General features: G+C 39.0%; 1 protein-coding gene across 2 annotated transcripts in view; it reads right to left on the reverse strand.

Annotated features, from left to right (window-relative positions):
* arnt (aryl hydrocarbon receptor nuclear translocator) overlaps positions 1-10,969 on the reverse strand; it is a 30,877-nt gene extending 19,908 nt beyond the window's left edge. For both annotated transcript variants that reach the window (XM_084386089.1, XM_084386088.1), the window contains exons 1-5: positions 10,663-10,969; positions 5,989-6,061; positions 5,462-5,500; positions 5,315-5,362; positions 1,297-1,510 (exon numbers count right to left, since the gene is read on the reverse strand). In XM_084386089.1, coding sequence (XP_084242215.1) covers positions 1,297-1,510; positions 5,315-5,362; positions 5,462-5,500; positions 5,989-6,061; positions 10,663-10,681 — 393 coding nt within the window. In that variant the 5' untranslated portion in view covers positions 10,682-10,969. The remainder of the gene's footprint in view (positions 1-1,296; positions 1,511-5,314; positions 5,363-5,461; positions 5,501-5,988; positions 6,062-10,662) is intronic.
* Between the last annotated feature and the right edge of the window lie 1,997 nt (positions 10,970-12,966).

Raw genomic sequence — 12,966 nt, forward strand, 5'->3', positions numbered from 1 at the left:
TAAGGGCGTCTCCATTTTCATATATGTTTTGAGTGATTTGAACCATGTAATTCCATAATTTCATACAATTTATGAAGTATACATCCTATTCAGAAATAGTATGGGTGTTTTGGCAGTATTTTATTTGATTTCAACCTCTAATAAACATAAAAAGAGCACATATGTGCGTTATAGCTCGCTGCCGCATCACAAATCGAGAATCCATAATATTATTCTTTATATTCAAAACATTTTCAGACCTTTTTTTCTCATAAAATGTAATTGGTGTTATCTTTTGAACTCTTGGCATGAAAACAAACTGAGGCTTCTACCAATCTTTCATGATTTGTCATGTTTATTTCTATTTCAAAATAAAGGCCTAAACACACCTAATGAATATGAAATATTCTTGTTGCAAATTGATAAATTACTGCTCCTCTGTAATTTATTTTTTAAAAACAGCCACCAAATATGAAAACTAGAGATTGTAAGCTTTCAAGTGATATATAGTTTGTCAATATTACTTTAGGTTTTTACTAAGATATTATTGTTCTAAATATATATGGGCAACCATCCCACAGACACTTAAGGGGTTAAGAGGTTATTTACAATGATGTTTAAGATGATTCTTTTCAAGTAAAAGAAAAAGATAAGAACATTCTTAAGAGGGCATTCACACAGAATGCGTTTTTGCGGTTAAATAAGCGAATTAAAAAGTTGTAATACTTCTTTTAAAGGGGTGGTTGATTATGATTTCACTTTTCTAAGTAAACTAAATAAATTCATCAACTAACCATTCAGAAATGTCCTGTTGCATTCTACATGTTGTCACTTCTTCTTGAGTCTCTCCATCATTGTCTGACTCCGGTTTGAACATAAAAGGCTAAAAGTTTTTGACATTTTCAGTGTGTGTCTGTGTGAGGTAAAAGGACACGAGCTCTTGAAGCTCCGCCCTCTGTGCCGGGAGCAGCAGCTCATTTGCATTTAAAGGGACAGACACAAAAGCGGTGCGTTTTTGCTCACCCTTAAAAAGTGACAATTTTAACATGCTATATAAAAATATCTGTGGGGTATTTTGAGTTAAACTTCACATACACACTCTGGGGACATCAAAGACTTATTTTACATCTTGTGAAAAAGGCATTATACCACCCCTTTAAAGGAAGGGCAGGCTTTTTTTTTAATAAACACTTTTTGTTATACTGGTTGAAAGTCTCTTCAAGAAAAATAGCAGTTGCTCTTAAAAATGTTTTGTGAATCCGACACCTGGTTCTTACTTGTATATACAAAGAGGAATCTACATTGATCATATCGGACCTGGTCTGAGAGAAAGGATGGTTTATAGGCTCCATCGGTGCTGGTGTTGCCGCTCCCTCTGAGAGACTTCATGTGTGACACAGCCATGCGCAGGATGGTGAGCTTGTCTGGTTTGCGTGCCAGCGCGCTGCAGGTGGGCACCATGTCTGACAGCTCTGTGATGTAAGCGGTCATCTTATTTCTCCGCCTCCGCTCAATCTCGCTGTGATTCTCCCTGGGGTCAGGAGGTCAGAGCAGGAGTATGAGAGATGGGCAGGGCATGGAAGCGTGGGGAGAAGAGAGCAGGAACAGAGAAAGGTCGAGAGAAAGCAACAACAAGCAAACGAGGAGGAGAAAGAGAAAGAGAGATGGATGAATAAGCAAATAAAGACTGCATCAATGTGCTTCTCAAATGAGACGACACTCGCATCTCCATGATAAACAAATGTGTATGAACGATCTCATGAAAGCTGAAAGAAAAAGCCTCTTCAAACGGCCTGAGAAAAGAAGAGAGGGATAGAAAAAACACCTGAAATAAAGTGTAAGACACTGACAGACTCATGGGCTGCGTTCAGAATTAAATACTAGATAACAACTTACTGCATACTACACAGTGTATACTTTATACTGAGTAAAACAGTATGCAGCTCAAATATACTCTGCAAAGATCTGGGGTAAAAGGAAGGTCGAAGTTCAATCATCATGGACCAGTTGCAGTTCAAAGGTGGAAAGTTCATGCTGGAGAGCTGTTTAAAGTAACCCAGCGAAACAAACTCCAAAACACTTTCAGTTTGGCCAGATTTTGTTAAAAATAACATCACACATATTTGTTCTTTGATTTCACTTAAAATGTATCAGGGCTTTAAGTCAAGACACTACATGTAGTGGAGCAGCTAAGTGATATAATCGTTCAGTTTATGATACAAGCGTGAAAATTGGCATGAGCAGTCTCCATGGGTCACTTGACAAGAAAATTGTCCGAGCCACTTGAAATTTCAAGATTTTTCAAGATGGCCGATGGCCGACACCTTAGTGGAGCAGTTAAATGATATAGTGGTTTATTTGGTGATACAAGCATGAAAATTGGCATGAGCAGTCTCTGATGGTCACTAGACAATAAGCCACCCACAGCTACTTGAAATTTCAAGATGGCGGCCATTTTTCAAGATGGCCACCACCAGTGGAGCACTTAGGCTTAAGAAATCATTTACTTGGTGATACAAGCATGAAAATTGCCATGAGCTGTCTCAAAGGGTCATTTGACAAGAAACCACCCACAGCAACATAAAATTTCAAGATGGCGGCAATTTTTCAGGATTACTGCCGCCCGCCATGTGGATCTTTAAATGATACATTTTCTCATAGAAATATATTGGGTTCCTCAAAAGACTCTGTCAAGAGAGGTAGTTTGACTGTGTTTTGTCTGACTTCTCACCCATGACCTGTCCAGTTTGGTAAAGCCTGTCAGGAGTTGCCTCCCACCGGCATAGCTCTCAGGGTTCATTGAGGTACACAAGCTCCCTTACCACGACAAGGTAACAAGTGACCCACAGAGACTGCTCATGCCAATTTTCATGCTTGTATCACCAAATAAACCACTATATCACTTAACTGCTCCACTAAGGTGTCGGCCATCTTGAAAAATGGCCGCCATCTTGAAATTTCAAGTGGCTCGGACAATTTTCTTGTCAAGTGACCCATGGAGACTGCTCATGCCAATTTTCACGCTTGTATCATAAACTGAACGATTCTGCCAAACATAAGCACTTAGCCGCTCCACTAATGTGAACAGTGTAAAAGCTAATTAGATATCACCACACTTTCCCTAGCTGAGTAATCATACTACATTACCTTTTTGTAAGAAAATACATTCAACAGGGAGAAAAAAAAAAACATGTTTACCATTTTTTTTTAAAGTATTATACAAATCAGACGAATGTTATATGAACAAACTCTGTAATAACTCTCAGAATATAGATAGGAATAAAGCGTAAAGTTTGGTGTATGTAAGTTCTACTAAAGTGGCGATTTCGGACTCATTAGGGCCTTTCAAACTTGAAATAGTTAACCCTGGGTCAATCTAAACCCCGGGTAAACAGAATCCTGGGTAATCTTTCTTCACGTTTCACAATGGTCATAATTTACCCGGGGTTAACAATTAATCCAGGGTATTCATAAAATGACGTTTCACACTGCACATTCCCAAACACTGGGTTAATATCCTTATTTGCATATTTGCAGTGTCAGTGTTTGGACTAATGCATAATCGAGAAATACATAATCATGTTTCTCTTGGTCCCCTCAAAGTTGCGTTGGATTTTCTCCTTAGCTTAAAGGTTAAGAGGTCCATCTATCACCGTTTCCCATGTTCGTAGAGTTAGTTTGTGGAGTAAATATATAGGCTATAATCTGTGCGTTTACACAGCTTTTTAGAAATGGCGGGTGCTGGTGTTTTGCGTGCTTTCAGCCAATCAGCATCACTAACGTCACTGGTAGGTCCTATAAGTGCTGGTTTAGACCCGACTCTGAAGTAGGAGCTACATTAGTTCCTCCAAAAGGAGTTCCTAGAACTAAAATCATTCCTAGTTCCTGCGATGCATTCCCAAACCCTGGGTTAGTATCCTTATTTGCATATTTGCGGTGTCAGTGTCATTGTTTGGGCTAATGCAGCACGCAACCAGTTTACATAAAGGCTCTAGCATTGTGCATCCTCATTTTATATATTGCCGACTGTACTATCAACCAAGTTTATCCTGAATGGAGTTTTCAGGCTATAAAAGGTAAATGAAAATCTCCTCTTCACTCAAATTGTCACATTTTCCATCACCATATGACATTTTCCCCCCTGAAACGCTGAAATACTGTTTATACAATGTTTCTGTGACTGTCCAAAGCACATGTATAAGAGCCACATGATTGGTTGTCAGTTACTATTTTGGGCTATTTTACTTTTAATTTGTCTTCTTTCAGACTAGTGGAAAGAAAACAATAAAATACACATTTGTGTTTATTCTATTACACTTTATCTGTTTGTGTCTGTAGATTTCAAGGTTATCGTCGTTCTAAACCCCGCTTTTAACCCTGGGTCTTATTCCACACTTGCAATTCATAAGCGGGGTAAGCACTGCTTTTTACCCGGAGTTATGAAACCCCGGGTTAGCATCTCTTTTGCAATTTTAACCCTGCATTGCAGTGCTAAACGTGTACAGTGTGAAAAAAACACCTTTAACTGAAATCTACAGACACAAATAGCTAAATAAAATAAACACAATAGGGGCTTTCGCTCCGGGCAGCTCTAGGAACCGAGAACTTTTCCTGGTTTCATTCGCGCCGTCAGTAGAATAGAAAGACAGTATATGAAAAGGTATTAGCATATGCCGTGTGGTTGATGTCCAGTGTTGCTAGCTGAGCAGAAATACATAATCATGTTTCTCTTGGTCCCCTCAGAGTTGCGTTGGATTTTCTCCTCCGTGTAAAGGTTAAGAGCCCCATCTATCACTGTTTCCCATGTTCATAGAGTTAGTTTCTGGAGTAAATAGGCTATAATCTGTGTGTTTACAGAGCTTTTTAAAAAATGGCGGGTGCTGGTGTTTCGCGTGATTTCGACCAATCAGCGTCACTAACGTCACTGGTAGTTCCTATAAGTGCTGGTTTAGACCCGACTCTGAAGAAGGAGCTTCATTAGTTCCTCCAAAAGAGTTCCTAGAGCTAAAATAGTTCCTAGTTCCTGCAGTGCGAACAAAAAACGGGTACTTCCTCCAATAGTTCTAGGAACTATGAAAAGGCTCCTCCGGTGCGAAAGCCCCTTTAAATGTGCATCTGGAGGTTCTCTTTCCACTAGTCTGAAAGAAGACAAATCACAGGACTATCTCTGATTGGCCAAAAAAATAGGTTTGGAAACTTGACCAGCATATCTAGGCAATTCCAGTCAACTTTGAGCAATAACAGAGATTAGCCTAAAGAGATTCTTGAGAATCTACAGAAAATCAGATTACCATATTTGTACTTCTCATGCACACTGATTTCAATCAGTTAATACCTGGCAAATCTCTCCTTGTCATTCGATCCACCTCCGTCATCATCACACCTGAAGAAAGAGAAGCCAGACCAAAAGAAAAGAGAAATTGTTAAACACAATCACAAGTTCAAGCTAAGTCGAACCCTTGAGTCACAGATCATGACTAACCTGAACAATTTACTTCCCTCATCGTCTTCAAAGTCAGAGCTGGAAAACAGGGAAATTCACATTAGTCAGTAATATTGCACAACTGCAAAGGCATTCAAACATTCCCATATTTCTCCACCCACTCGACAGACGGATCAACGGCCAGAACAAAACACACTGACGACTGAATCATCGACCACAGACACTGAATTAACAAGCACACTGTTGTTGGCCAAAACCAAAATGTCATTCCTGTGAATTTGCCTCTGGAAAGCCACTGTTACGTTCACATATGAAGCATATTAAGGGGCAGTAATCATCCAAACCCCTATGACATTCTTTCCACAGTGAAACCCTTCAAGAACATGTTATGAGAAATGTTCAAGGTTCTCTAAATCAATCAAAGGAAATGAGCTCCAAAGTAAGAAATCTGAAAATGGCAACAGAATGATCCTTTTGACAGCGGAGATCAACTGAACATGAACATAATTTAATAATGATTAGTACTTTTATATCTTTTAAAGAGACGGGCTCAGTCTAAGACTTACCTGGCTTGTCGCTTGTTGTTGGCCTTCGACACAGCTGGTGTGGCCATGGCCAGTGAAGAGACCTCAGTCATATCTAAAATACAGCACACACACAGCAGGACTGATAACTATCAATTATATATATACTGTATATAAATAGGGTAAAGATAAGAAAGTTGTGTATTGTGCCTTTATCTCCAGATCCTCAATGTGTAGAAAAATTACACTGACATATATTGGCCAGGCTAGTTAATTAGTGTCAGTTTTTAAATCTAGCAGGCATTAAAAAATGTTGGTAATTTGGTGTCCCATGATGTTTTTGTGGTATAGGCCTATCTGTTTTAATATATATTAGGCCTAACGGACGGTAGGTTCATATACATAAGGTGTGTTCGACTTGAAGCGGTGCTGCACAGACCGATGACATCAAAGCAGTGTGAGAGCGATTAGAGAGCAGACTTTCTAATCTTTTAATCTTTCTAATCACTTTTGCGGTACTTTGATGTCATTGAGACCGATCAGTCTGCACAACACTTCAAGTCGAAGACACCTGTATTGTTCCGAATTTAAATGACCCTGATTATAAGACGACACCCCTTTTTCAAGATGTTACCTTTTGAAAAAAAAGGCTTTTTGAGGGCCAAATCTTGTCTTTTTTTTTAATTAAAGTATTTTATTATATACATATTTTTCATATTCATATTCATTTTTATTTATTTTATTTTGAAGGAATGGTAAATACTGGTAAAATATACCAACAATCACATTTAAAAATAAGCACTTTATGGCATACCATAAAAAATAACCTGTAGTTTTCATTTCCAGTAGATTTCTCATCTTTTTTATGTAGTGACAGATGTTGGCATATCAAAAAACGTAGGCCAATCACGTAGGCTAGCGCTGAAAAGACAGCAGTTTCTCCCTGAAGTCGGAGGGAAAGCCCCGAGCAAGGCTTGTTCAAGGTGTCTGCTTCTAAGAAACTAACAGGCAAGCGCGCAGCCAAAACAAGAAATGATGGGCCTCGCTGGTGGGTATGTTCAGCTCTTTGGCGTTATCCAGTGCCTTGGATTGGATAATGGGTCTGGTTATGGCCAGCCCCTCATTTCTTTCTTTGGCCTCGTACCAACACAACAGCTCATCAACCTCCCGAAGCGGCCGCTTTTAGGACCACGGTAAGCTTTTCTTTGACTGTTTTTTCTTTTCTTTAACTAACACTACATGCTGACACATCGTATTTCTTGGCTGCTTAATGAGAGTTGTTTAATGACTCCGCTGCGTTTATCAGTCCTGGGCGGAAACACTCATTTGGCGCTCCCTATTGTTGCAGGTGTATTACTGACATACACCCTAAATATAAGATGACCCTATTTTTCAGATGTATTTCCAAGAAAAAAAACACTGTATATCTATACATTAATTTTTTTGGAGGTTTCACATCTATATAATATACGCGGCCTGGTGGCCAATCGTCACTGAATCTACATTCCATCAGTAAGAGCAGAGAGTGTGAAGGTTGAATTAGCAGATCAATAGCTAAATTAGCTAAAGCCAAACATTTGGTCACTCGTGCCAATGCCAAATGTCGGTTTCAATGGTGCCGACAGTTTACATCTTGGGCTGTGGAAAATGTGAAACATTTTTTTTTATCCATTCTGCCTTTACTGTCGCCTTAGTTGGGGACATTAAATTGAACATTTAATTTTATATTCAACAATAATATTGATCTGCCTGCATTGACACTATTACACAAGAACTGAAATGAGCTGGACGATGACATCACGGTGTACTCCATTGCAGCTATATATATAAATGAACTAAATTAATAACTTTTTAAAAACAAAAACGAAACATCACTGAACTTACTTAAGCTGGACTATGACACTATTTTCATCTGGAAACAAAAAATTTTGCACTATTTTCCTGTTATCTCTGTAAAGCTGCTTTGAAACAATCTGTATTGTGAAAAGCGCTATATAAATAAATGTGACTTGACTTGATCAGTCCATCTTCATTGTTTTCCCCCACACCCATGGGAGTCACAGTGTGGAGAAGCCCCAAAGTGGCTCAACACACAGACTGTTGCTGCCCAGAGTGAAGCGCAGGGTGGATCAGTGATGGTTTGGGAGATCCATCTTTTCAGGGGTCTTGGTCCGCTTGTTTGGTGACACCAGGGTTTGAATGTGAGCGTTGTTGCATTTTTTTCTTGATTCGGTTCGCTTTCACAAGGCAACCTTTCAAAGCGTACCAAACCGTGTACCAAACGTACCGAAACGCACCAGGTTCCGAAACTTGCGCTCAGGGGTGAAAACACCCTAACAGAGCAATCGCACCAGGGTTCGTTTTAATCAAACCAAACATGCCAGGTGTGAACACCCTTATACCTCGTTTCTACCGAGCGGTACAGTACAGTACTGAGGGTGCTGATTGATCGGTCGCCGATCACATTCGGCCGATAATCGCTTTAGGATGTTTTATCGGCGATCTCTATAAAGGCCGATCCAGAAGAGCCGATCAGATGACGCAAAACTCGCGCTGCTAAAATGGCTTCACCGGTCTGGCAATTCTACAAGATTTGTGAAAAAGACAATACATTAGCAATCTGCAACGTGTGTACCAAGCAAATCCCACGAGGCGGAAAGCACACAAAACATTTTAACACCACCAACCTCATCAGACATTTGAAGGTTAGTCACGTAAAGGAACATGAGCAGTTCTCAAAGTTAGCTAGCGCTAAGAGAGAGCGAGACAGTTCAGCAACTCACTCGTTTCAAAGACAGCCTCATGTCTAAATGCCCACAAAATCTGACTGAGCATCCCAGAAAAAAGCAACTACTCCAGAATGTAGAATTCACTCATGATGCAAAAGCCAGCTGTGGTTCTGTTAGTGTCAACTGCATTTCTTCTTGACATCCCAAGAGATGTGAACTTGCAATGGGCCTGCCCTGTTAGGCCTGCCCTGAGAACTGAGTTAAAGTTATAGATAGATACAGATGTGGAAGTTGTTAGTTATTTGTATTTATTGTTAGTTTGTTGTATTTGTCAAGCCCTAAGCTGTTCCCAATAACCAAGCACAGGCTGCTAAGTTAATATGTTGGACATGTTGCTTGCAAATAAATACACAGTTGTCAATTCATGCTACGTTGTCTTCTCTTAATTGAAATACTTAATGTACACTGTTGTTAAATATAGTTTAATAAATAATGCTACATGATAAATAGAAGGCTTCAAATGGACTATAATCGGTATCGAGTGATCCAGCTTCCAGCGATCGGCCCCAAAAATCCTGATCGAAGCACCCCTATACAGTACGGTTCAGTACGATTTGGGACGGTAAACTCTGATCCGGCTTGTGTTTCAAACGCCAACAGTACCCTTACAGGCGTGGTGTATGGCGGAAAGTAGCAGCAGCACCTCACTGCAGTACACGAGATCCAGGGGGCGGAGTTGGATCCAGATATAAGGGGTGGAGATTTGATAGGTTTAGGGGTGGGTTTAGGGATCAGGGGGTGGAGATTGGTAGGTTTAGGTATATGTAAGGTAGGAGGAGTTGGATCTGGATCCAAGTCCTCCCCCTGGATTTCGTGTTCTGCAGTGAGGACCATCTCGAAAGTAGCAATCGATGTCATTCTTGCGTGAAGAAGAAGAAAGCAACACAGGAGAATAACAATGGAGAACATACAGCAGATCTTGTTCTTGCTTCTCGGCGTGTGGCTGTTAGTCACAAGAAGAAAGGGTATTGTGTTAACTGTGTTAAAAAAATGGCACCTTTTGTGTTGTCAATCCCCTTGTAGTCCGCGCAAGTGACGATACTCTGTCAACCAATCACAGTTCTGCAGTGAGTCTAGCTCCACCCTTTAGTACCGGACTTAAAAGTACGGTTCGGCATTAGGGTACCATTCACAACTTCTGACAATGAAAACGGCTAAAAATTGCGTACCGTACTGAACTGTACCGCTAGGTCGAAACAAGGCATTAGTTTCATTGTCCAACCCTTGTACCTGCAGGACAGATCAATTAAAGAACAGTAAGATTTTTTTAAATAAATTATTTTATTCAGGATGCATTAAATTTATCACAAGATTTATGCTTTTACAAAAGATTCCTATTCATCTATTAATAAATGTTGGTCTTTTGAACGTTCTGGTAATTAGTAATAACTAAGTCATTTAACTATCAAAAACATAATTAACCGTCCCACATTTTTTTAAAGCACTCTGATGCTGTTGTGTAGAACAAATCAATACATCTCTGAATAAGTAAAGCTGACCTGAATCAAGATCAACATAAATCTCCCTGTACTTCAGTCCATTATGAGCATGGGAATGTTGTTTGGGGCCTGTGTGTGAATGACAGCTGAAGCGCGAGCACACATACATAAACACACACACACACACACACACACACACACACACACACACACACACACTGCTACAAGTGTCAGAACAAACTGTCACCGATCTTGTTGCTCTTTGCTACTGAATTGTGTTGCTCTATGCTACTTTTCTCACAGCAAATCACCTGAACGGCACATGCTATTCCAGTATTTACAGCATGAGCTTGTGTTATTAGCTAACGTCACATCAGTCGAGCTAACAGCTGCTCGAGCTAACCAGTCCAACTGCTTATATTGGGCAAAACGAGCACAACTCAGACATTTAACAGCATAATCGTGTAAAAATGTGTTTTATACATTACCTGGATTAGCTGATGTCATATCTTAGAGGTAAATGTGTTCTCTTGCGAGCGAACAAATACAAAACAACTTTCCCAGCTGCAGAGAAAAATCTCCCTGTCCAATGTTTGTTTCTTTTTCCAGTGCGGTTTTACTTCCGTTCGAGTCCTTTAAAAGTACTTTAAAACCGATGTCATGAATTTAAACCGAGTGTCATCCTCACCGCAGGCCCGAACGGACGGGTTTGCAGACGTATAATAGTTGTTTTTCTTTTCTGCTCTTTGACTTTTTGCAGTTTAAAAACCTCCCTTGATCCAAGATGGCGCCCGTAATCTTCCAGTAAGCAGCAGAAACGCGTCAGAAGAGGAAACTAGAGACTCTGCTCGAGCTAGACGCGCCACTCTGCGTCCACAGCAGCCTTTGCTGAAAACCATTCACTGAAACAAATAGACTGAAACACACGAGCGTCGAGGTAGTGATAATGGGCGAATTTCGAAACACTGTTTCATGAAACTTCGAAACCTTTACAAATCTTTTGTTTCCAATTAGTGTGTATCAAACTGCCAAAGTCACGTGGTTTCAGTAAACGAGGCTTCGTTGCGTCATAACTGTTTCGTAATTTCAATCTCTGGTCAGTTTGATACATTTGTATTTGCACACGTTTTAATTAGACATTAGTCAAATTAAAAAGAATAATAGTAGTTAATAGTCCCTTATTGGCTTGTTTAGCTGAGCACCATCCATGAAACAAACAAAACAAGCCATGAAAATAGATGAAAGAACACATATTACACAGACACTTGATATTTAATCTAATTATATGATTAGATAATTGCATTTGATAGATTTTACTTTCAATAAAACATCTGCAATGTGTTTGTAAAAGGGGTTTTTATGCTTGTTTGTCCTGAGTTTTTGTTGCATTTACACTGTTCTGACCAGGAGGCGTCACCAGCGTGCGGCGTTTCGGACCCATTTCACCAGAAGAATATATGTTTTAGTAAATCTCGATCATTAAAAGACGCATTTTTGACACACTAAGTCATAATTATGGATTTCAAGTCAAAATTTCGACTTTTTATGTCATGATTATGACCTACATAATCTTTTCTTTCTTTTTTTTTTTTTTTTATGTGGGAGAAATGGGCTTCCGTACTAAAGGGTTACATTTCTTGTTCAAAGTATCTTATTCTATTTAATTTAATTGAATGTCGTTATTTTTATTTTTATTACTGACACTTTATTGCTCTGCCAATATTGTTTGTAAAACAATAATTTCAATAAAATATCAAATGAAGTACGCTAAAATAAAAAATGAAATTACAGAGTAGTAGTAAAACATACAAAAAAAATCCCAAATATATAAAAATACAACATACACAACAGCGTATAACATTCAACATGACCTATAGTATTTTATGTTTAAGATTGATGCATGTGGAGATTTGAATTTTGTTATTGGAGTCATTATATGTGCTATTTGTTTTCTTATAAATGTATACTGTAAACACGTTATGATATAGATGTACCCAGACTTACGACAGTTCGTTGGAGGGAAGGGGTTAAATAATTAGATAAGACTGATGACGTCTGCTGAAAAGTGTTGAAAGATTTTTATATTTTGATAACAGAGCAAGATTTAAGTATTATTATTATTTGATTAACGTGCACTGACGAAGCATGCAAAATAAAACAGTAACGTGCATTAAGAGAGGAAATATAATCACTCGGATTTCAATGTTGACTTCAAAGTAAGTGTGACAGTACTTATAAAACAATGTAACCAATCGCAGTAGCCTCTGGATGCCACGTGACTCCCCACGGAAGAGACTCTCGAGTGGCATTTCCTCCATTCATTGAACATTTCTTCGCGTGCAATTTTTGGGCTGCATTCCGATTCAGAGGCTCGAGTTCACTTGACTTTGACAGTTTTCAGTGGTTCTCTTGACATTTAAAATGTCCTACGACGCTAAATACAGCTAGACGACAGATTTCACGAATTATGACCGTTGTGAAAAATAATGACACTTTAGCATACTTAGAAAAAGAGTAGCTTACAGAAACTGTGAACCATGTAATGTTTTTGAGCACTTAAAGGGATAGTTCACCCAAAAATAAAAAAATCTGCCATCATTTACTCACCCTCAAGTTGTTTCAAACCTGAATTAATTTCTTTCTTCTGAACACAAAATAAGACAATTTGAATTATGTTGGTATAGTTGACAGCCATTGACTTCCATAGTAGAAAAAAATATATATACTATGGAAAGCATCAACTGTTTGGTATGGAAGCTTTATTTCTCAGAATTGCGAGATATAAAGTCAGA

The sequence above is a fragment of the Rutilus rutilus genome (genome assembly GCF_951802725.1).
Source record: "Rutilus rutilus genome assembly, chromosome: 17".
NCBI lineage: Eukaryota > Metazoa > Chordata > Actinopteri > Cypriniformes > Leuciscidae > Rutilus > Rutilus rutilus.